General features: G+C 52.5%; 1 protein-coding gene across 1 annotated transcript in view; it reads right to left on the bottom strand.

Moving 5' to 3' along the window:
* Positions 1 to 8: 8 nt before the first annotated feature.
* The window catches only part of LOXL2 (lysyl oxidase like 2), a 91564-nt gene continuing 66914 nt past the window's right edge, over positions 9 to 24658 (bottom strand). The window contains exons 6-14 of the mRNA XM_053578184.1: positions 24035 to 24218; positions 19366 to 19517; positions 14526 to 14693; positions 11708 to 11873; positions 9801 to 10044; positions 4680 to 4795; positions 3635 to 3771; positions 2001 to 2112; positions 9 to 1041 (exon numbers count right to left, since the gene is read on the bottom strand). Of these exons, the coding sequence (XP_053434159.1) occupies positions 962 to 1041; positions 2001 to 2112; positions 3635 to 3771; positions 4680 to 4795; positions 9801 to 10044; positions 11708 to 11873; positions 14526 to 14693; positions 19366 to 19517; positions 24035 to 24218 (1359 nt within the window). The 3' untranslated portion in view covers positions 9 to 961. The remainder of the gene's footprint in view (positions 1042 to 2000; positions 2113 to 3634; positions 3772 to 4679; positions 4796 to 9800; positions 10045 to 11707; positions 11874 to 14525; positions 14694 to 19365; positions 19518 to 24034; positions 24219 to 24658) is intronic.

Genomic DNA, 24658 nt, shown 5'->3' on the forward strand with positions numbered 1-24658 from the left:
CACAGACGCATATCATACATCTTTTATTCCAAATTCAAGTATGTGTAAGTGTCTCTGATGACACATGTTTGGTGAGCGTCCCTGTCACTCAGCACCCTGGATATAGCACCGGTGAATTATTAACCAACAGAATTGGAATAGTAGAAACATGAGTCACTTACACAGGTGGACTGGTTTTTCTTCTGAGCTGTATTTCCAGGTCTGTGAAAATATAATACCTTGAAAAAAAATAGGAGGGGATGGAGAGAAAAGCACCAACTCTGAGCTCGTTTAATCTGAAAGCATGGCAGCATCTTTTATATATGTTGATAAGCTCACGTCTTCCCACATGTAAACTGAGGACAGGCTCATGTTACTCGTGGTGAGGTCAGTGGCTTGGATGGGACAGGCTGATGATGACCTGTGGGTGGGCCTGGGGTCTTAGACAAGGCTGGCTCTTGGTGCTGCTCCCACAGCCTGTGGATAGCCATGGACCCCAGAGGCCTTCCCAGGGCTTAAAGGGCAGGTAGCAACCAGCAAACCATGAGAAGGTCCCCTTCTTCCTGAGCTTGGACATAGCCGTTGTGGGGGTCCAGGTGGGGCACTAGGTCAGACTTAGTTGCGGGAAGTCCCAGGTTAGATGTGTAGCCCAAAGACAGGTGACCACAGAGGCTGCTTTTTCTGTTGTTTTTTTTTTTTTGTTTGTTTGTTTGGTTTCTGTTTTTTTTTTTTTTTGAGACAAGGTCTTGCTCTGGGCTAAAGCAATCCTCCTGCCTCAGCCTCCCAAGCAGCTGGGACCACAGGCACCATAACGCCCAACTAATTAAAAAACTATTTTTTTTTTCTTTTTTGTAGAGACAGGATCTCGCTGATGCTCAGGCTGGTCTTGAACTGCTGGCCTCAAGCAATCCTCCAGCCTCAACCTCCCAAAGTGCTGGGGTTCCAGGTGTAAGCTACCGTGCCCCGGCGCACAGAGCCTTCTTTACCGCGGGGAGAGCTGGTTATTTAGGAGTCCACTGAATTGCTCAAACTTTTTTTCTGTTTCTTCACTGAGGGAACCACCTGAAGAGTAGGAATTGGAGAAAGAGTTGGTAAATCAGATGCTTGGCCCTCTCTTGAGCCAGAGAGTTGGCCCTAGGCATCTGCTGGGGCCACTTCTATGCAACCCCACAGGGACAGGAACCAGGTGCCGGCCATCTCCAGGGCCAGGCACGTGACTGAGTGAATATATAAGGTACTTTTAATTTTATTTTTTAATTTTTTTTTTCTTTTTTGAGACAGAGCCTCAAGCTATCGCCCTGGGTAGAGTACCATGGTGTCACAGCTCACAGCAACCTCAAACTGCTGGGCTTAAGCGATTCTCTTGCCTCAGCCTCCCGAGTAGCTGGGACTACCGCCTGGCTATTTTTTAGTTGCAGTTGTCATTGTTTGGCAGGCCCGGGCTGGATTCGAACCTGTCAGCTCTGGTGTATGTGGCTGGTGCCTTAGCCGCTTGAGCTACAGGCACCACCAGTACTTTTAATTTTTTTTCACCAAGAGTGAGGTCTGTCACTTCTTCTGCAGAGGAAAAAGCTCTTTTCCTTGTGTTCCCCAAATCATACCAGGGAAGTTGTCTTTACCTGCAGACTAGAAGTGACTGGCTGGCTGGCTTCTAGTTCTTGACAGGAAAACCTGATGCACAGAACCCATAAATTGCCACACCTACATTTTGGAGGCCACATGCACAATGAGTTAGAGGCCTCAGCTCCAGCCCTTAAATAGCTTTGGGGTCTGCGCTGGGCCGGCCTAGTTCTGTACCACCCTCCCACCATCTGCAGGTCAGAGCTGGCTGCAAAAACTCGGTCTCCATCAAGCCTGATGTGTCTATGGCTTCCTTCCGGAGCGTGGAAATGTGATGCTGGCTCTATTCCCCAAGCTCGTTTCCCAAATTAGGAAGCTGCCTCTGGTTCCTGGAGAAAATAGAGCAGCTCTGGCCTGTTTCCAGGCGGGTGGGCAGAGGCCCAGGCAGCCCCAGGCCTTACCTATGTGGCAGTTGTACATCCAGATGCGGTGGCCATCGTAGCGGCTCCTGCACTTCATGATATTATTGGAGTAATCAGATTCCGCAACCTCGTAGTTGGGGTTAATGACAACCTGGGGGAGAAGCAGGGCAGAGAAGATGCTGGGCCCTCTTCGGCCATTTCCACCCCAAGCCTGGGGCTCTGTGAGACCGGCCCAGCTGCCAGAGCAAGTGGCCTCAGGGAAGGACAGGTGCTGGGATCCAAAGCTGAAGGCAGGACTGGCCAGAGGGGTCTGTGGGTCTTGACAGAGCCCTTGGGGCAGAGATGAGCTCAGGGAGGCTGAGGGAGCGAGGCCTGGAGGAGGGAGACCTTGCACCACACTGTGCTTCTTAGTGATGACTCACATACCCATCTGCCAAGGGGTCACTCTCTTCCGGAGCGCTGGGGAGAGGCCCAGAAGATGCTGGAGTGGCAGAGAAGGGTCCAAGTGCCCAGATAGGAGGGGAGTGGGAAGATGGGACGCTCGTCCAGCTGCCTGACTGTGGACACGTCCCTCTCTCTTGGCTCTGTACAGCAGTGGGCTGAGCCAGGTTATCTGAGTCCGTGCCCGCTTTGCAGGCCCAGGGCCTGGTGCTAAATCAACAGGCATTGTACCGCATACATGCACGTAGCCACGAATATTCATATTTTAAAGAGCGTTCTGCTCTTTGGCTGGGCCTCTCCTAAGTCTGGTTCTGGGCTGGTGGTAAAAAGTGCCTGGCTGTCTGATTTCCAGCCTCTGAAACTGCCCTGGAAACCTCTCAAGGCCCCTCTTGTGGTCACCTCTCTACAGGTGTTGTTTCTTCAGAGGGCTGGCAGTGGGCTGCGGGCCAGACCCTGGGCTGGCTGAATGCCCCCTCGGGAATGCTTTCAAGGCAGAATGACACATTTCCGGTCATCTACTTTGCTGCCCAACAGGGCAAGCTGGAGAGCGAGACGGGTGGAGTTGTGGGAGAGAGTGAGGGTAGCCGCACACCAGAAGGGAGGCATTGGGGTACGGGATACAGCTATTTGCAGGAAAGTGCAAAGGCCCCCTGGGCCCTCCTCAGGGCTGCCCTTCCACCTGAGCAGAGTCTCCACAAAATAGTGCCTGGCCAGGCTGTCTCTAGTGTTTGACAGTCTACCATTATATATTCATTTCTTTGCATTGAGACTGGCCCCCTCTGCAGGTCCTATTTTAAGAGGCAGATATTTCTGGGAAGAGGGAAGTCACCGACACTTGGAGTACATACAGACTGGCTCTGTATGAGGTCGCTTTCAGTCCTGACAGCAGGGACCAGGGCAGGTTAAGGGTACTGGGAGAAAAGGGGTGCAGGGGAAGGTGTCTAAGGGGGAGGCGAGAGCTCCTTGGAGTCTGGGGAGCAGATTCTGGCTGCAGTTGGGTCGTGACTTGTAAGCACCAGGTGTTAACTACATGGAATACGAGTGTCTCAGCAATCTCCGGTTCCCCACAGGCCCCGCATGCGCCCTCTTTCTTGGGCCACACGTACTTGGGTTACCCAAGGCCTAGGATGACCTCTGGGTGTAGCACCCTGTACTTGAGACAGCCTGGCCTCCATGCAGCTGTCCTCCCTCCCCGCCCCCAGCAGGGCTGGCCCCCTTCCCGCCTGGCTTACTTGGAACAGGTATTCTCCAGGGGGTACATCAGTAATGTCGATCCACTGGCAGTCGATGTCATGGCGGTACATGTCCCAGCAGCCCATGGTGATACCCTGCTCGCCAAAGTTGGCACACTCATAGCTCTTCTGGATGTCTGCAGGCAGGGCAGAGGGGTCCTGTTACCAGGCACATGTGGCCTGTGGCTGTTATCTCTCTTCCCACCCCCAAGTTCCCACCATCTGGGCTCAGCATCCCCTCCCCACTGCATGGGTTTCCAATCTGTTCTCATTTCAGTGGAACCTCCCACTCATTCCTTACCCACATCACCCCCACCTTCAGGCTGAGCGCCAAGCCCCTTCCTCCATGAAGCCCTCCCTGACCACTCTGGTTTGCTCTGGCCTGTGAGCTCCTCGGCCTAGGGACACCTGTGGCATTCACCATTCAGCTTAATGTGGGGGGTGGTCTTGTCTCTCTCCCCTGGAGCCCCGGCAGATGGAGGGCGGGCACACGTCTCGTCTACCTCTCTGACCCTTATGTGCTGTCTGCACACAGCAGGTGCTCAAACCTATTCCTGTGCCAGCTCTTGGCAGTTGGTTCCGTGAATCACAAATTAAACACTTCTGTGAAGAGGCTGCCACGTCGGGGCACTCAAGATGGCAGGCAGAGTGGGAAGGATTGGCGTGTCTCCCCACCAACAGCCCGAGGGTGGCAGGTGTACCAAGGGCAATCACAGTGCAGGTGTGGCCACCTGGGGGACTTGGTTCTGGGACACGTAGGAAGAAAGGTTTGTGACAGCCAGAGTGGGAGGGCTACATACATCAGGTGCAAGGGTCTGGATCCTGCTCAGGAAGTGCTGTGGACCTATCAGTGGCTGTCAGCACAGCTCCGGGGGCTCCAGGTGCCTTGGGAGCACCAAGATGCAGCCATGGAAGGGCCCAGAGATTTGTGCAAACAAAGGCACAGGGTGGAGAAGGGCAGCAGTGGTCAGGGTGACACAGGGTCCAATGGGGGTGTGAGCATTCAAGTCTCTCAGAAGCCCCCACCTGCTACCCCCAAAGATACCTCCTTCACATTCCGTGTCCTCCAAGCAGAAGCTGGCCTTGTGGCCTTCTGCCACCTTGGTACCATTGAGGTTCAGCAGGTCATAGTGGGTGAACACTTCCATGCTGTGGTAGTGCCTGCAAGTGCAACAGAGGGCTGGAAGGTCAGTTTGCAGGCAGAGGCCTGGCTGGCAACCTAGCTTTGGGAATAGCTCCGTAGCATGGTCCAGAAGGGTGGTCAGTCCCAGGGGGTTACGTGGGACAGGGCCACAGAAAGAAAGTAGAGTGAGCCAGGAACTGCGGTGCTTCAGAGAAAATCTAAGGGCTCTGGAGGCCAGCAACCCACTGGCCTTGCAAAGCCTCAGTCCCCTCATCAGCTAAATGGGGTCATGTTGATCAGCAGAGCGCCCGGTACATGCTGCGCTCAATCATGTCTACTATTGGTTTTAATGAGTAGGGACCCTCCTGATTGCTCGCTGGTTCCCACAGCTCATGCCTGTTTGGTGCACTATCTCGAGGCTGATAGAACAAAAAAATCACATGGAGATATCTTTTGAAAACATGTGGAAGTGGGAATATGGTAGGGAGGGAAAGACCAAAAAAGGGGAGGGTAGTGGGTAAGGGGAGAGGCGGCAGAGCAGGCACCCAGAAGCAGGGCGTTGTGTCCTGCGTGGGACACACATGTGCCCAGTCACATCTGGGCTTCAGGCCAGGTGGGCGGGGCCTGTGGCTTCGCCTGGGCCCTGGGAAGTGAGCTGCAGCGAGTCTGTGCTCCTTGTCTTGTGCGAATACAACAAGGAGGGGAAGGAAGACAGCTGTGGGGGCGTGGGAAGGCCGGGGGAGGGTTTGTGCGCCAGGCAGCAGTCCCTGGGCTGACAGTTTACATAACGACTTCCATCTCTCCGCTGGGGAGGAACTGAGATCAGAGGCAGCATGTTGGGAAGTGGAAAGATGCAGTGGGCTCAGAATAAACAAGGGAAACAGGGCTGAGGCCCTCGCTGCCTGGGCCGGGGCTGAAGGAGGCAGGTTCTCACCATCCGCATCCTAACACACAGTCGTGTGCCGCAAGCATCTGCAACTGTTCCTATATGCCTGTCTCTGCCATTACAGGGACATTTGGAAAATGGGGAAACTAAGGAACAAGGTGCCCAGGGACGGGGAGCAGGTCACTTGTCTGTGCATGACCTGAGCCCTGTCAGCAAAGAGGGAAGGATGACCTTACCCATACTCGGGGCTGTGGTAGGGACTGAACAAGACGTAAAATGCCCAAGACAAGGCTGGTAACGGGTGAGTACCCAGCACCTGTCATCACCACCACTATTCCTCCGTGTCACTCCAGGCCAAGGGTGGGTGCTCACTTCCTGAGCCTCACATAGCTGGCCTCAGGTTCCCTCCGCTGGGTAGGGATGGAGGAGGACAGAGGGAAGAGGGGAATGAAAAAGGTAGGTTTTCTGAGAGGAAATTAGAGGCTCTTCTTCCCTTCCTCTTGAGTTGCTTGGGCTAAAAATAATGGCAAGAGTTGCTAAGTCGGTCTTCCCTGGTCACTCATGTTTCTGGGTGAGGTGATGCCCAGCTGGGGGCCCCTGGAGAGCATTCACAAGGACACAGTCTGTGGCAGCTGGAGTGATGACTTTGGAAAAGTCTATTTTGGCTTCCTGAAGGAGCGAGATGAGACATGAGGTCTGACTCACCGCCTAAAAAATGTCTGCGTTGCTCAGAGAGGGGCTTATGTGACCATGTTTACCAGACTGGAAAGACTGAAGAGAAGCAGGTTTCTGTCCCGTTGTCTAAACAGAATTCAGACGGAGTCCACAGACGGGCTCTTGTGAGGCTGACCTGGCTTCCCACTCCTCGGCTCCCTGCAGACTTGATTTAAGAGGCTTCCCTGGCTTCAGTTTTTCCCCTGCAAACAGCCAGCAGGGAGCCACGGGTTTCACAGCCTCCCAATTTGTCTGTTTCCAGCATCTCTGCTTTAATTGATGGTGTATGTGGCATCCCCCTGGGGCCACACCACCCTCCCAGATGCCTGGACAGATGTGGAGGCTAGAATGCTCCCCGCCCCTGCCACTACCCCCGGAGCGAGAAGCAGGGCAAGTGGGAGAGCGACCCTGGCGATGCAGACACTTCCTCTTTCCAGGCTGAGGTGTCAGGGCCTTGAGGTGCCTGGGGGGGGCCTGATCCCTGGGCAAGAGAGAGAGAAACGCAGGCTTGGAAGGGACTTCCAGAACTCTCAGAGGAGAGAGAACAGCCTGATGCATGATGGAGGCCATCGTATCTCATCTGGACAAAAGAAGAACATCCTCGACCGTCGCACCCCAGAGCTCAGGGTTTTAAGTCAAGGTCCTTGTCGGGGAGGAGACTCTGGATGAATGAATACGGTGATGAAAGGGGAAGCTAGTTGGGATAAAGGTGGGAGGTTTGGCTATGTCCTTTGCTATTCTAGGTCCTTGGTGGCCCCAATAAAACTCTCTATCAGAGCTTCAGTGCACTTTGTAGAGGAGATGTTTGCACTCCGTGTCTCTTCCCATGACAGCCACATGCCCAGGCACCTCTGGAATGGACAGTCCTGGTGGTGCTCTGCCCCAGTGGGGGCAATGCTTCTGCCCTCATTTCAGAGAATCTGCTGGAAGACACCCCACATTCCCATGCTAGGCAGTCCCCGGCAGGAACAAAGCCCCACGGGTGTGATGAGGCCTCAGATTGGCTCACAGAGGCCACCTTGCCTTTGAGGGCTTTGACCCTCCAGGGGGGCCGTTCTCCCTTTGCAGCAAGCCACCCCTGACCCACTCCCACCTCCTACTTCTCCAGCTCCTAGCTCCTCTCCTGGGGCCCCAGCAACTTCTGTAGACCTTGCTATGGATCTATGGTCAGCTCTCTCTGTCGCACAAAGCTGTGGCATAATGTGCCAGCTGAGCAGGTGTGGCACCACATCAAGGTCACCGACCAAGTGTACAGTATGAAGGAGGGCATTTTCCTCTGTGTCTGGTTAGCAAGGAAACTTCCAGGGGCTCAGTCTTTGGGCTTCAGCTTAGGGCTTTCAAAGAACAGGGCTCTGTTCCTCGCTCTAGTGTCAATTAAATTGGAAATGGCATTTTTTCCCATTCACACTAATCTGAGCCAGAGTTCTCAAGTTTTGCTCCACAGATGGGCTTCCAAGTGTCTTAAATATGCTGAAACAGGACGTTAAACTTCCACATTTTTTTAAAGAGGAAGGGCCAGCTTTCACCAACCTCCTATGCAGCCTGGGGTTCTGGAGGCTGAGGGGCCCTCTCTTAGGGTCCTATTAGGATCTTATGGTCATGGTTTCTCAGCTGTGGACTAAGAGGGGGAGGCTGGGAGGGACATATGCTGGCTAACATGTCCTTTCCTCTTGTGCCCCACCAAACCACTGACTGGACCATCTGTACGCAAAGAAATAAAACAGACCACAGGAAAAGCAGGGGCAGTCCAAGCCTCCAGGGCTCCAGATCAGAAGAACACTTCCCGGATGTCACCAAGGGACTATTCTTAGAGAGACCGATTCCTTGGAGAGTAAGCATATGGCACACAGAGACTCCTGCCATGTAATCTCTGGGTGGGCTGCCATAGGCAGGACTGGGATGCAATTACCTTCCACTTATAGACGCATCAGCCTCTCCAGCCCTGCCCAGGCCTTCCACCCCCATGTGCCCTGCAGGAAACCAGGTGCTGTTACTCCCACAACTTTAACGCTCCTCTTTCCCTTAGACCCTGAAGAAGACTGGCGTGCTTTTATATAGAGACCAAAAATTCTTTGGCTAATTAAGATGTTCAGGCCATTAAAAGAAAATCAGCACCTTCAAAGTCTCTCATAGTCCTTTTTTTTTTTTTTTTGAAATGGGTTGAACAACTCTATCCCCAAACTGGTTTGAATGTAATAAGGTCATCAGTTGTGACATGAAAAAACACCGAAGATGGATTTCTGGTGAAGATTCAGTAGAGCTAAGAGAAAGAGGGCACGCTTCGCAGTCAGACAGCCCCGAGCTAGGATCTCTCCTCTCTGTATCATCTTGGGCAAGAGACATAACTCGGAGCCTGTTTTCTTACCTATGAACATGAGGACTCGGTGAGCCTGGCCCTTAAAGGGGACCAATACAGGCTTGCTGTTCTCCTCCCAGCAGTGATCGCCACATTAAAGAGCTGAAAGGAAGCCTCAGCAGCACCTAGACAAGAGCTCCCCATTCCCTGATGTGCACCATCACCTGGGAATCCTGTTGAATGCAGCTTCTGACACATAGGTCTGCAACAGGCCCTGGGGTTCAGCGTTTCCCAGGCTTTGAGGTCGTGGCAGATGCTGCTGGCCTGGGAACCTCACTTGGAGAAGCAGAGCTCTAGGGCAAAGGCTTCATTTTGTAGAGGAGGTAACTGGGCACCAGGAAGGCACTGATAAGGCCCTCCCTGGGCTTCCTGCTGCCTCGGGTGGCAGAGGCCACCCTCCCTCCCTCCCTGTTGGGAGTGTCTGCTCCTGTTCCCTCCACCTGCCCCGCTCAGGTCTGACAGGCGCAGCAGGTTCTGGATTAGATTTTGAGTTAATGCAAAAAAAGAAAATAAAGAAACAAGAGCAAGGCAGGATGACAAAAAGGGGGCTTCTGTGGGCTCCAGCGAGGCCGGAGGATTTCACCCAGTTCTCCCGTCTTGCCCGGCATTCACAGCCCTGGGACCAGATCTGCAGGACAACAGAGCTGGAACGCATTTCCCAGGTCATGTGGCCTGCCTGCTCTGACATGATGCAGCCAGGTGGAGGCTCAGCTGGGTTTAGAGACCAGGTCTAGTGACTCCCTCCGGGCCTAGAACCCTTGTCTCCACAGCCACCGTCTTGTAGGGGTATTAAAAGTATACACTGACATGTGAGCTTTACTTCTACCCTGGTTCCCCGAAAATAAGACAGTGTCTTATATTAAGGTGTGCTCCCAAAGACGTGCTAGGTCTTATTTTCAGGGGACGTCTTATCTTTCTTGTGAGTAGGTCTTATTTTCGGAGGATGTCTTATTTTCGGGGAAACAGGGTAGAAGAGCTCGGGGTCCGACCGTGCAGAGTGCAGGCTTGCCCTGAGCGCTTGGAAACCACAGACGGATGGTCAAAGAAGGGGCGCAGGCACCGGACAGGGAGGGAGGGGAGCACCCACCTGTGGCAGTCGTGCCAGATCCATGCATGGCGGCCGTTCTTGGGCCGGAAGTCAGACTGGCCATTGTTGTGGATCTGGGAGGAGAAGCGCAGGAGGCGGCGGTAGCCCGTGGTGCGGTCGGTGCTCACGGCCGAGGCCGAGAGACAGTTCTCCTCCATGGCGCACTGCAGCATGAACATGGGCCGGTCCTCCAGGTAGGTGGTCTGCTGCACGGTCTCAGCATTGAGGACCAGGTCAGGGGCGGCTGGGGAGGAGGACACAGAGGTCATGAAGACAAGAGACCCCTCTCCAAGGGGTCTGACTCCTGAGCAGGACAAACCCCCAACCCCTGCCTGCCACCGCCTTGTGGAATGGACACAAGGACTCCCCAAGGTTATCAGCCTTGTTCAAGAAGATCCCCAATTATTCCTGCTCTCTGCTAAGATTCTCTTTGATGCCCTTTGGTTATCAGGGAACATGAGCAGGATATTGACAAGTGTTCAATCTGGGTGATTAGCACGTGAGGGTTTATTGTATTAGTCCCTCCACTTTCAAATGGCTTCATGTTTCCATAATAAAAAGCAAAAAATGACAAAAAACGATGTGGCTATACTACACAGACAGGACACGCTGCTAAAACTCTGGTCTGATTCTTCTGGGAATGATGTATTTCCCAATATGTATAATATTACATGGAGATTTCCCGCCTGCTAATACTCTTCCCTTTAAAATGTCTCTTAACATATTTCCATGTTAATTTATATTCATTGCAACCATTCATTTCATGGCCACGTAATATTTAATTCAAAACCCTATCTATCTCATATTTTTAGATACATTGGCTGGTTTGAGTTTTTCCGTTAAAAGCTGTGATAAACATTCTGTAGTAAATCTGCGTATATCACTTTAATATAATTCTAGAAGTGAAACTGCAAGGAGAAAGGGTTCCTGTCTTTGAAGCTCTCATGTGTATTTCCAGATTGCCTTCTCGATTTGCTTTTCCAGTTTCTACCCATTCTCTGATGTCCCCAGGTGCCTGTCTTTTACAAAAAGCTTAATTTACTCAATTAGTGCTGCACTGCACAGAGCAGGTGTTAAAAGAATGATGGATGGCAACAATCTATGTTAACTAAACAACTGGATTAGGAAGCTCGGTGTCTTTGCAAATGGATTAACTGTCGGTGTCCCCTCAGAAATGAGCTTTCATCATGTTTCTAGTAAGTTCACATCAATTAAAAAAAGTGTCATACATGAATTATTTACAAGAACCTGCTATCTTCTTTTGACAAGATGCTTGTAAATTTGTCAAGCAAATGTAGTCTGTGAGCCTTGCTTCCTTCAAGTTCACCAGGACCTGCAGGGGCTCTGCCTCCTGTTCTTGACACAAACTTGAGGCTCTCAGTGAACACTGAGCTCACTGGCGCCCTCTAGAACTGGGTGTGGAACTGAATGGTAGCAAAAGGGGCTGGCAGATGGGATGGAGGGTAGAGAACAGAAGACAGGAATCAAGAGGCTGAGTGCAGACAGGTGTCTCCTTGGGAGGGTACGCTAGGATGTAGCACTTGTCAGTCCGGAGGGTTCTGGGCACACCTATTTTTATGGAGGTGTTGTGTGAGTCTCTTATTAGCTGTTGGCACCCAACAGGCTCTAAGTTGAGCATGGGCTGTGCTCTCCCTGGGGAGCCTGGCCTTCTCCTAGCTCAACAGGAGTGAGGAATGGGATGTGGTGATCTGAATGAACAAGGAACTCTCTGCCAGAGATCTGCCCGAGGTCACTGGAATAGTCCACAGTGGCCCTGTGACCTGAACCCACAGCTACCAGACTCCCAAATCCCTCCCTCCTGTGTCCCTCTCCTCCATCACATCATAGGCAAGGCTCTGCAGCTGGAGTACAACCAGGGGGGACAACCATCCTCCAGGAGCTCTCACTTTCTGAGCAGGCGACTCCTGCCCCGTACTGCACCCCGCCCTGGGGGCAGGCCACGTCCTCCCCGTCGTGGCGGCAGTGTGCCAGGGACAGCTCCGTGCCCGAGCACTTCACTCCACTCATGACCACTTTGTTGGCGAAGATGTCTCCGTGCCAATACCAGGTCTCCTGCATGCATCAACAAAAGAAATGGCCGCTGCATAACCTTGATTTTCACTTTCTCATATTCTATCTCAAAGCTTTATGATCTTATTTTACAGATGGAGACAGCAGAGGCACAGAGAGCCATTCACCCAAGCCACATAGTGATTTGCTGGCAGAGGAGGTGAGGCTCCAGGTCTCCTGACCCTAGTACTTGGGTTCTGTCATTCTCTCCCTTGGGAGAGTGAAGAGCTAAGGTTACAGAGAAACACCTGTGCAATGCTGGGTGTCAGGAATGGCAGGTGCCTGCAACTCACTTGCCCACTCTCTCCACCACAGCCAGGGCAGACATTATTAATCAATCACACCACTCTCTCCTTTAAGCCCTAACGTGATCTCAGAATCCTTCTTCCTTCAGGAAGACAAAGATAAATTGATGGGAATTGGCAAATGCCAATAATTAGATATGTCATAAAGACTAACTTCTGGATCTAGAATTTTCCCTAGGTTAAAAAGCAATTAATAGAACAGGCTGAGGAGACCTCAGGTTTATGATGCTGAGATTTATTGGGCCCCATTGTTCTATGGGGCTTTAAAATGCTGTTAGGATATATTCTCATTGTTCAGACAAGTTCCCAGGAGAGAAAAAGAAAAGGGGACAGTCAGGCACAGAGCTGAGACAGGAACACAGGTGCCTGTGTTCCTAAGGTCTCTTGGTCTTGAAGTCTGAGGCAGATTAGGAAGTCTTCCTAGGATCTTCAGAGAGAGGGACCATCAAGACAGGAAGGCCCTTGGAAGTGTCACATCAAATCCTCCTGTGATGGTTAATTTTCTGTGTCTACTTGATAAGGCCATAGTACCCAGATGTTTGGTCAAATACTATTCTAGATGTTTCTGTGAAGTAGTTTTTAGATGAGATTAACATTTAAATCAGTAGACTCTGAGTGAAGCAGATTACCCTGTGTGAGCGGGCTTATGCAATCAGCTGAAGATCTCAAGGGGTAAAAAGACAGAGGTCTCCTAAGGAAGAGGGAATTCTGACTGCTTCACACTCGAGTGTGACATTAGCTCTTCCCTGGGTCTCTGGGCTGGGTGCTGTACCCTGCAGATTCCAGACTTGCCAGATTCTGTAATCATGAGAACCAAATCCTTAAAGTAAGCTCCTTTCTCTACACACACACACACACACACACACACACACACACACACACACACACACACACACACACACACACACACACACACACACACACACACACACACACACACACACACACACACACACACACACACACACACACACACACACACACACACACGTTCTACTGGTTCTGTTTCTCTAGAGAACCTGACCCACAACCCCCTCATTCTTGGGATGGGAAAACTGGGGCCTTGAGAAGAGACAGGGCTTGTGGCAGGTTTGGGACTGATGTCAGGCCCAGATCTGTTTCATGACCCCAGCTGAGGCCTAGGTGTCTTAGGAATGAGCAGATAGGAAACAAAAAGAGCTGAACAGCAGCTCTGCTGAAACGTGGCAGTTTTTCCACTCTCCTTGGAGAACTGCCAGTTTCCGTGCCCTGGCTCGTCGTGAAGAGTATTAGCAAAACACACATTGCCCTGGGAGTCTAAGCTCCCAGAAGGCATGGGCAGCTGTATCAGAGGCCCATCCCTCCTGGGTGCTGGAGCAAGGAGCCACAGGAGAGGGACCAGGGCAGCTGCGTGGGACTCAGCATCTGTCACAGCCATGCAGGTCCCAGCCAGCGGTGGGAGACAGGCTCTCCCTGGGTTAGGATGATGGATGTTCTCCTCTTCTCTAAGAAACTCCTTTCTTTCTTAGGGCCCAAGAAGGGCCACTTGGAAATGAGAGCTGGAGACAGAGTTAAGAAAGCGAGAGTCTCAAAGGACTTTCTGTTCTGTAAACTGCTTAATGAAAATGTTTACAGCCAGGATACTGAGGTCTTGGGATTATTCATTCTATGTCCCAGGGAGGACAACTGAGGCACAGAAGAGTGGCCACTTTGCCACAGACCATTATGGAGCCAGTGTTAGAAGCATAGCGAGAAATGGATGCTGAACCTCCTATTCCCGCTGCCTGTCATGGGGAGGGAAGTGGGAAGCTGCTCTGGCTGAGTCGTCTCTTTGGAGAAGGGGCCAGTGGGAGGAGGGTGCAGCTGATGTGACAAGGGCTCTGGGCAAGGCTTGGGGACCTACTAGTGTATCGATGGGAGAATGCATGAAGCTCGGACATCAGCTGGGAAATGTTTGGGCCAAAGCAGCTTCCAAAGGAGCAACCTAAGGGCATTTGGGGGGCTGGGAGTTGGCCTAAGGGGGGTTACCACTGCAAAAGGCTCACTGGGACCCCCCAGGACCAGCCATCAGTTCAGGTGAACCCCAGCATGCAGAGCAAGAGCTGACCCAGAAACAGAGTCCAGCCCCTTGTTGTATAGCCAGGAAACAGTGGCCAGGGGCAGAGAGTGACCCACTCAAGGGCTTAAGAGCTGTAAGGGGCAGAGCTGTGGGGAGGGGGAGGTTTCCTGGCACCAGGTCTAGGGCCCTTTGTCCCACACCTCTTGTGTGGCTGCAAGAGGTTCAGGGCAGAGGATACTGACTGTAGGTGGGCATATCAGGCCACAGGGGGGCCGTCGGGGCAGGGGCTGGTCTGCAGATGGGGTTTCTCACCTGGAAGGCGTTGCTGGCGAACCCCAGGCCCAACTGCCGGCAGACCACCATGGCCTCCACGATGCCCCAGTTCTCACCGCACACCGTCCCCCAGACGAGAGACCCGTTCCTCTCCACCAGCACCTCTACCCTGCCCTCATAGGGATTGCGGCCTCCATTCAGGCGCAGCTGTGGACAGAGAGGAAGGAATGGCCACCAAGGGGGACAGAGGGGAGCTTCCCCACCATATTTCCCAATTTCTCCAACCCCACGGCAGGCAGTTGTGACCAGGACATGCTCAGAGTCAGCAGCATCTGCAAGAGGCCTGTGTGACAGCAGTGAGGCCATCCTGCTCTTCAGCCAGGTCCCCACCCTGGGCTTCCCGAACTCCTACAGGCCTCAGCAGCTGGTGGGCCTGCTGACCCCCACCTAACACCAGGCAGAGGCATCTGATGCTGCTCCCCAGGAGCCTCATAGTGGGGCTTCTCTTCCTCCCAGGCACCTGGAGGTGTCCTGGAGGGCTTGTAAGTGTCACAGTTCCCTGGGCCCTTTCTCCTTGCCACAGCCCCTGCCTGGCTAGGTCCGGCTCCTGCTCTCACCTGAGCCTTCCCAGCCAGCTGCCTGACATTGCCACTTGCAGGAGGCCCCCAATCTGAACTTGTCATCTTTTCCCTCTCTTCCTAAATGACTAGGAATGGCTACATTCCAACACAATTTTATTTACAAAAACAGGCCTAGGGATGGGTTTGGCCTGCTGGCCACAATTTGCTGGGATCCTAAATCTATTGTTATTCAAGCCAGAAATGCAGGACTGATCCTTGACACCCCCACATTCTGCCAAAAGCTTTGTCTGTGGATTTCATCCCTCTCCACCCATCTTCTTCCTCCCGGTCCTCCCCACACTCCCTCACCTCCGGCCTGGGCCAGGCCTCCTCTCTCTGGCTGCCTCTTGCTGTCATCTACCCATTCTCTACTCAGAGGCTGGGGTCATGATTCAGAGACACCTGATCATGCCATCTTCCCACCTAGACACGTGCGTGGCTTCCCACTGCTGTGGCCCCTTCCAGCTTTACTCCATGTCCCCCCTCATCCTTATTCTCTGACCTCCAAGACCTCCTGGAGGGAGGCCAGTTTCCGTGGCTGCCTGACTTTCTCAGCTGTGTCACACGTTAAGTGCCACATTTCACAGGCGCCCATTTGCCTGGTTGCTCCTCATTCCTCTTTCAGATTCCACACCAATGCGACCTCCCTCCGAGCGGGGTCAGCGCCCAGCTGCACACTCCACTGCTCCGAGTCTCCTCCTCCCATTTATAGCAACTCTAGTTATGCTAATTTGCAAGTAGTTTAACATCTGCCCCCCTTCTAGAATAGAAGCTCCGAAGGGCAGAGCTGTCTTTGCCTGGTTTACAGGGCAATCAGTACCTAAGACTGCATTTCACAAATGTTAAGTACACCACAGGTATTTCTGGAATGAGTGAATAATCAATCTCAGGGAATGAATGCACAGATCAACTGATACGAGCTCAAACAGGGAGGTCTGGAGTTTGGGGAAGAGTTCTGAAAATATAGCCCTTAATCCAAACAGCGAACCCTGCTTCCCTTTAGACATCTAGTGACTAATTCCTTCAGGATAAGGCACGCTTCCCCAGGAATCTGCAGCACCTTGAGGCATTAATACCTCAGCAGCACCACGGCCAAGTTGAGGGTCCGCAGTCAGGATGGAGGACAGAAGGCTCCCACTGGAGGGCCAGACCCTGGGTCCTGGCCTAGGCTTTCTGAAGCGTTTACTGTCTATTGTGAAAAACATCTCTGGTTACCTCTCGAAGGCTGCTGCATTGGCAAGGAGCATCTGCCAGCCTCTGACTCACATCTGCCCCTACTCCTCAGGCCCTCCAAGTCTTCTGGTTGTGGCCCAGGTGAAACTGTGTGTCCAGGACAGACATGGTGACAGGGACAGTAGGCCTAGTGTCCAAGCCTTGGGATAAGCCCTCTAACAACCTGGGCACTGGTTTTCAGAAGCCTGAATCGAAGCCTTGGAGATTCTCTCCCCTGCCCCTGGCATGGCTTTCTCCCCCATCCCTGGGGTGCTGAAGGCCCTTACATCAGGGTGTATACAGGGAAGTGAAGGCCAAGGGTGTGGGCTCTTTCAGTAGGCACAGCTGTCACTCATGTTTAGAATGCCCAGGTACAGTGATGATAAAAAGTAAAATGACTTTTAACTGGGTTTATGACTGTTTTCAGATTCTGTACAGATGGCTCCCATCCCTGCTTCTTTCTTAAGAAACTGACTTCCCTTTGTTATCCCAGGTCAATGTTAGAAGAGGGTGGAGGACCCTTAAGGACCCTGTTCTTGTGGTGGCTAAGTTTGTGTGACAGCTCCTGTCTCCAGGGCTCTCTCCCCTTGTGTGTTGCCACCTGTGTGGCCCTCCCCTGAGTTGGGTGGCCATGGGGCAGTGTCCTTGTCCTGGGTTCTAAAGCCAAGGCAAGTCCCAGATGCTCTGGCTGCTATAATGACTCCAGGGCCAGGAAACCGTGGTCACCAAGGACACTTCTCAAGGCCCCAAGATATTGCTGGGGTTCTCCAAGGCCTGAAGGCCTGAAGTGGCTTCTGTGACAGGGCACACGTTTCCACTCTCTGGAAGGCATCAGGGCACTTCATGCATGGTGGGGATGGGGGTAAGACTGGAGTGCACGGAGTGGGTGGCTGTGAGGGTCAGACTCAGCACAAGACATCGCCCACCATCCCAGGGGCTCAACATGGAAATCACCCAGTTTGCTGACAAAGGTGGTCTGACCTCACCTGTGACAGTGGAGTCCTGAGGGGTCTGGCTGGAAGACCCTGGCCTAACTCTTCCCCCTCTCCTAATATAGCTCAGCACTTCCCTTTTCCTGTTCCTTTGGTCCTTGGAGGCAGCTATGTGGGGTTTTAAGGACAGAAGTGAAGTGTGTGGGCCGCTCAATTTTTCTGAGCACGAACAGAGAAAACAGAACACCTCTAGCCAGAGGACGGCCAGGCTGCACCTATTTTTGGAGGGTGTGCGACAGAGGCGGACACAGAGGGTACAGAGGCTTTTCGAGCTTATATTCCACAGGAGGCCCTGGGCTTCCTGCCAGGCAGCAAGGGTGTGGCCCTGGATTGATCAATTCACCCACAAACCCACCTGCCATTCCCAGGCCCCTGCCTTGGCAAGTGTCTCCCTGTGATGAAGGAAATGAGGCTTTGCTCATGCCGCCAAAGTCTGCCGCCTTCACGGCCCACTGAAGAGAAAAGCCCATCTCCTAATGACCAGGGCAGGGAGGGAACCTATGAATCATCTCTCTCACCTCCTATTTTCAGAAGAGCACGAAGACTGAGGACATTAATTAGGGAATTTTCTAGTATCAGCTAGTGAGTGATCGACGATTTATAAATTGAAGCCCAACGCTGATGCCACTATAATTGGAGCCCAGGCCTTTGAAGAGGTAATCCAGGTCAAATAAGATCAGATGGGGGGAGGGGGAGACTAATCTAATCCAATCTGGGTGTCCTCATATGAAGAGGAAGAGACACCAGGGATATGCATGCACAGAGGGACACCGTGTAAGGACACGGTGGGAAGGCGGCTGGCATCTGCAAGGCTGGGAGAGAGGCCTTGGGAGAAACCAACTTTGCCACCACCTTGACCTTGGGTTTTCAGCCTCCAGAAATGTGAGGGAATAAATTTCTGCCGGGTAACCCCTCCCCATCTGTGGTTGAGGCAGACTGAAATAATATAGTAATAACACTTGGGGGGGGTTGTCTAAACTCTTTGGATCCCCATACCAGACCACAGAAGAGCTGGCCTGCCCCCATGGTAAGACAACCAGGGCAGCCCCATGTTAATCACTCACCTCCTGGAGCCAGAGCCCCAGGAAAAGACAAGGCTGATTTGTGCTGAGAGGGTGACCCCTCTGTGGTATGATCAGGTACATGGCCTGGCCCAGCTCTCTCCACCTTTGCTTTCTTAGGCTGAAGTGTTTCAACCCATTCAGTTTCAATCTGTCTGAAGTGAAGAGTCCACAGCATACTGGAACTCATGCCTGTGGCCCTTTCTGCAGACCCGCCAGTTCTGTGTGTTTCAGGAGGCCCTGGGCTCAAAACTAGTGTGGGTTAAATACAACTCACATGACAGTGTGTTAAAAATAAGCACACAGGGAGCTCTTCCAGCATGCCGGTCCTATGCTGGATGTGGCCCGGATCTGACCAAGTTCATGACACAGTCAAGAGCATTATGTGGGATGTACTGGGTCTTTCTGAGGGTTGGATGGAAATCACACATGGCAGGAAGATTCCACCTTGTTGGCTATTCCTGCGGGCAAGGTCACCCCAGCCAGGAGGCACAATGTTGGTTTTTAGAGGCCCTGTCTCAGGAAAGGAAAGGAGCGGTGTGTCTCTGGCTGCTAAGATTTTCTTCTCTCTGGTGACCAAACACTGTCTGTAGTGTGCTTACATCTGTGTTCCTCTGGGAAAGGGTCCATACCCCCCCTCCCAAGTCTGAGTCCCCCCTCATGTCACAGGTGCTGTGAACCTAGCATCCCCTACAGAAATGACCACACTGCTATCACACTGTATGTCCAGTCTCAGAGCAGGGCATGGTATATAGTGGCGACTAACATCTCCACTGAGGAGGGTAGTGCTTACAAGGATGTACCTTCATTGGGCACATCTGCAAATGATCGGTGACAGAGTCATCAGCAGTGACTTCATCTGCACCTGCACACTTTCTGAGTCCATCTTCAGAGCACGCTAACACGCCTTCTAGGCTCCTGTGGAGTGAGGCCACCTGCTCCACACTTTTGGGGCACTCAGAATTAGTCCCCTCGGGGCTTCCTGACTCCTCACCTTCTTCTGAAAGCCCATGGCAGGGATGTTACACCTCACAGCAGCATCTTCCTCGTGGTTGCAGCCCTGAGACTCGGCATTGAACTTGCAGTCTATGAGGGACTTCTCGTCCCCTGTGCACTCAATCTCGTTCAGGTGGATGGGTCCTATCCCTGTTGAGGCAAAACAGACATGTGCTACTTGGAAGGAAAAGTCCCAGGCAATAAGGACACACCTCTGCCAACCTCAAAACTCTTCCAACTACCTTTTAAATCAGCTCAGCGACCCAGGCCTCTTCCCCCAGGAGAGAACACTGCTAATGGTCTTGGGCATCAGACAATACAAGGTAAGAGCATAAGTTTGTTACTAATGTGCTGTGTGACCTTGGCCAGATAACTCAGCCTCTGATTATTGTTTTTCTCACATAAATAAAGCAGTTGGATTAGAAGATGTCTAAGTTTCCTTCCCAGCTTTAATATTCTGTGACTTTATGAATAGGAAAAGGGTGTTTATTACTATTCAGTCAGGGTCCCTGCAGGAAGCAGCTGGAATATACAGAGTGGATGTATATTTTTAGAAAAGGGATTTTTAATGTAACGGTAGGGACAGAATGTAGGAAAAGCACAAAGGATATTCCAGTCCTCCGGAGTTGTTACCACTGACACACAGATCCCACACTGCAAGTGAGGAGAAGCAGCCAGAACTGACCCAGGAGAGGCAAAGAGCTGTGTGAGGAAGCCACCTGCTAAGAGCTGTCACCCCAGATGGAGGGACACAGCATCCGTGGGGACCCTGCGGGGAGAATAAACACCCTGGCCCCTCTACTCTGCCCACACATCCTTTTCACCCATGCTCCTTGTTGGCCAAACCTGACTGTGCCTCTGGGGCCCTGGACGTTGTAGGCCAGAGTGGGGAGTGGTCCTGGAGGGGAAGAATGACAGAGGGAAGAATGACATCCAGCAAGGTGACAATGGGAGGAGGCTTCTCTTACAGGCACTGAGGTACAAGAGTGAGCCTCCCAGTGCTGGGGCGAGAGCAGACCCGGGCTGGCCAGCTGTCCTTTACTCCAGCTCACACCTCCAACTCTCCTCTGTCCAGTCAGGACAGGGGCAGGGGCAGTTCTTCCTGGGTGCTCTGGGGTGTGTCCACTGCCACCTCCTGGCAGTGAGCGCTGCTGACCGCCCTACTCTCCTGAACCTCCCTGTCCTCCTGCTGGTCCTCCCTCCACACTCAAACATGCTTGAAAACCTCCCTTCTTCACCATGCCCCATCCTTGACCCCTGCCTCCCTTGGGCCCATCATGCGCCTCCCTTTCAGGGTGAACTTCTTGGAAGTGACCCCTGATTTTGTTCCCACTCCTTCCAGGGGCAGCAGTAGGATCCCCTGTCTGTTCACCACCCACCCTGTCTCAGGAAAGGGCATCTCTGACTCCTAGGTGGTTCTTACCAGAACCCAGCAGTCATCTCTAGGACCACCTTTCCTCCCTGAAAACCAGTTCATCACCACATTCTGCTTACTCCCCCCAAATCGGAATGCTTTCCCCCATTTTTGCTACCACGACACTACCCTGTTGGCTTCCATTTGGACAGCAGCCTGGGTCCTCTACCCCTGGGCGTGTGCCCATCTGTTGGCGCCACAGCATCCCAGATATTTTTTTTTATTTCCTTGCTATTTTTAATTTCTTTGCTTTTTTTGTTTTTGTTGTTGAGACAGAGTCCCACCCTATACCCTGAGCAGAGTGCAATGGAATCATAGCTCACTGCAACCTCAGACTCGGGCTGTGGGCATTCTGCTGCCTCAGCTTTCGGAAGCCACTGGGATTACAGGCGCTTCCCGCGGCATCTGGCTGGGTCTTTCTTTCTTTTCTTTCCTTTCTTTTCTTTCTCTCTTTCTCTTTCTTTCTTTCATGGAGTTGGGGTCTCACTCTTGCTCAGGCAAGTCTCAAACTCCTGAGCTCTAGCAATTCTCCCTCCTCACCCTCGCACAGTGCTGGGATTACAGGCGTGAGCCACCGCACCCAGGAGCATTCAGATCTTTAATGCCTGTCCAATAGCATCACTGCAATTCGACATCTGAAACCCTCCTGTGGCTTCCCACTGCATTCCAGGAAAAGCGCATGGGATCTACTCTTGCCGGATGGCCCCACGGCCCTGTGTGATCTGGTCTCTGCCCACACTCCAGCCTGCTCACTCCTTTCTCATGGAGGAAGCTATTTGTGGGATGCCTATCTTTCCCGCTAGGCTGGAGGCCCCATGAGGGCAGGGACCCTCATCTCTCTCCCTTTCTATTTTCCCAGACAGCATCTGGCAGGTCACTCATTTGTTCTTTCTTCACAATACTGTAGCAATATGTGCTGAGCACAGACTCAGCGCTGAGGTCACAGAGATAAAAGACACAGGTCCTCCCCTCAAGTGGCATTCAGACTTGGGGGGCATGTGGATGGAGCGGCCAGCAGCTGAGTCCTAATGTGTGCGGGGTCCTGGAGCCCAGAAAACAGTGCCTGACTAGGACCTAACAAGCTTGCTGGTGAGGCTGGAGCCAAACACAGCGTTGGGCACTGTTAATGCAGCCGCCTCATTTTACAGTGAAGAATTGAGGCCCAGAAGGTCACGCAAGGTCACCAAGCAAGTAGGTGGCCCTACTGGGCCGAGGACTCAGATTGCCCGACACCCAGTCCTTGCTCTTTCCCTCTCCCTGGCTGTGAGTGTGGTCACTTGGTCCGTTAGCTGGTGCCAGGATGGAAGGACTGATCCTGTCTCCTCTGTGACTCGACATTGAATGTGGTTACTTTTCCCTTTCTGCCTACTGCAGTTGACCCTGCCCAGTACGGCAGAAGGTGATAAATCATGCACAGTTCCTTCAAGGACAGCTTCAAGAATGCCAAATGCCTCTTGCTCCCAGAGTTCTGCAGGCCCTTGGAACCTCTGGCTGCTCTGGGCAGCAAAATAATTAGGTTACACAGCACACGCCCATGATACATGGAATGTCTATGTCATCGAGTGCTTGTTTATCCCTCAGAATGAGTGGTCTTTGTCCAGTAGGCCTTCAAAGAACAAACCCACACGTCAGTTGATCAGTAAAATGGATTTGGGGACCTTGAGGGGCTCATGGTGACCAGGCAAGGAAGTCAGTCACATGGCACAATGGAAGCTTCCAGGTGGCATGATATGACACTAACATCTACACCCGACCTCCAAACTTCAGTGCATCCCCAGGAAGCTTGCACGGGTTAGAGAACAGAGGTAGAGAGAAGTTCTGAATGACAACAGGACTGGGCCATAGTAGGGACAAGGAAGAAGCCCATATCTAAGAGGCACAAGACTTGGGTTTCAGTCTTCTCTAGCATCAGTTATTGGGGCGACTACAGACTTGTTCTCCTGAGCCTCCAATTCTTCATCTGTTGGACTAAGAATCCGAGGTCCTCTCTGGCACTACTGTCCATGATTCCAGGACTCTCCTTGGGCCCCTGGAAAGTGGTCTTCCTTCTACTTTTGAGAACCATTTAAGAGCTGACCTGCTACAGGCTGGGGCATGGGCAAGTTAGAGAAAGAATCAACAAATTCCACTTGAAAGATAAGCTTCACTTCTGGAGGTGTGAGAGCTGCATGATCTTCAGTTGGGCTGGAGGTTAAGTTCAATGCAGGATTCCGGAGTCTTACACAAGGAAACCACTGGAGGTGGTGTCAGACTCTAGACGAATGGGGACTATTACTTCCTCCAGGCTGCAATCAATGACCTCACCACATTCCTTTCCATGGGGTGATGGCCCTGTGTCTGACAGTATGGAAACATCCCCTCCCCATAGGACAGGACACCCTACCCTACGTCCACAGCCCCTTCTTCTTCTCCCCTCCTCCTCCCAGTGAAGGCAGCCCACGCTCCCGATGTCTGCAGAAGCCTCCCTGCTGGTCCATGAACAGATTCCAGGAAATGACTATGGCCTCTCTTGCTCAAACCACAGTTCTCCAGGGGATGTAGGGCTAGGCTCTCACTGGCCTGCAGAGTCTGTTTTGGGCGAAGACTCCTTCTGCAGGCCTGCAATGGTGAGTGGTCATTGTGGGGCTTCTTGGGAAAGAGAAGAGATCTGTCCTGTGTCATCTCGTGGGTACAACATTGCTTTCAACAACACAACCCACTTAAGGCCTCCTATACTTCTGTTCTTTGCTCACATGATAGATTTGTTCAGGACACTTAATGAAAACCAGGCCCTTTCTCAATTAGTGTCTGATGACATCCTGTTCCCTCTCTCTGCTGTCAGGGAGAGGATGTTTGCGGGGTTGCACCAGGACAGAAAAGATGAAATTTGGTTCTGTATCTCCTGAACACTTTAGTCTCATGAATGCTATGGTCTTCTCCTGGAGAAAGGGCCCAGGAATTCTGGCTTTCCCAGGGTGGGCAGCAGAGAGCATGGGTTAGGAGTTAAGAGACTTACATTGGGGTATTCATGGGCCACTAGTATGTCATCTCATTTTGGCCATTTTATCCCTTCTCTGTGCCTGAGCTTCCAAATCCATAAAATGAGGATTCAATGTTCTCCAAGCCCCTTCCAGCTCTGAGTATCTGGAGACAGGTCTGGGACTCTTGCCCAGGCAGCAGCTGCTGCTGGGGGTTGGGAAGGCAGGAAGGGCCAGGGCTGGCGATTCTGAGCTTCCTGTTAAGAGAGGCCCCTCGACAGCTTCCCGTTCCTTACCTTGCCCCAGCCGGGAGCCAGTGACCGCTTCTTTGGCACTGCCAAAGCCCAGTTCTCTGCAGACCACACTGGCTGACAGCAGGTCCCACTTGTCATCGCAGACGGTCCCCCATTCTCCATTCTTGAGCACCTCCACGCGGCCCTCCCCGATGTTGGCGCCGCCTCTCAATCGCACCAGGGGTTGCTGAAGAGACACATAGTCCTGCTGAGTGCAGAAGCTGATGCATGTTCAGCTGGCATTGTCACTGTCCCCCCCTTCCCCAGCACCCCACCCCAGCCAGGCACCCAGTCCGGGAGGCAAGCTGTGCTCAACTCTGCTGGTGTGTGTCTATGGTGGGGGGTGACAGATGGGGCGTGTCTACCAAGTCGGCTCTGGTGCAAGCTCCCTTGCAGCCCTCACATGGAGATTTTGTCCTGGACCACTGCAGAGCCCACCAGGGACCCTCATCACTCATCACCCCAAGCCATGGCTTGGCTTGCGGATCCTGCCCATAATGCTTCCCTCCACTCCTACTCCAGAGCCTCCAGTTTCAGAGCTGCAGAAGGAAGCTCCTCCCCCAAAGGTTGCAGATTCCAAATGGCTCCTAATGCTGCCTACAGGGCACTGCTGCAGCCTAGTACTAT

The sequence above is a fragment of the Nycticebus coucang genome, chromosome 24 (genome assembly GCF_027406575.1).
Source record: "Nycticebus coucang isolate mNycCou1 chromosome 24, mNycCou1.pri, whole genome shotgun sequence".
NCBI classification, from domain to species: domain Eukaryota; kingdom Metazoa; phylum Chordata; class Mammalia; order Primates; family Lorisidae; genus Nycticebus; species Nycticebus coucang.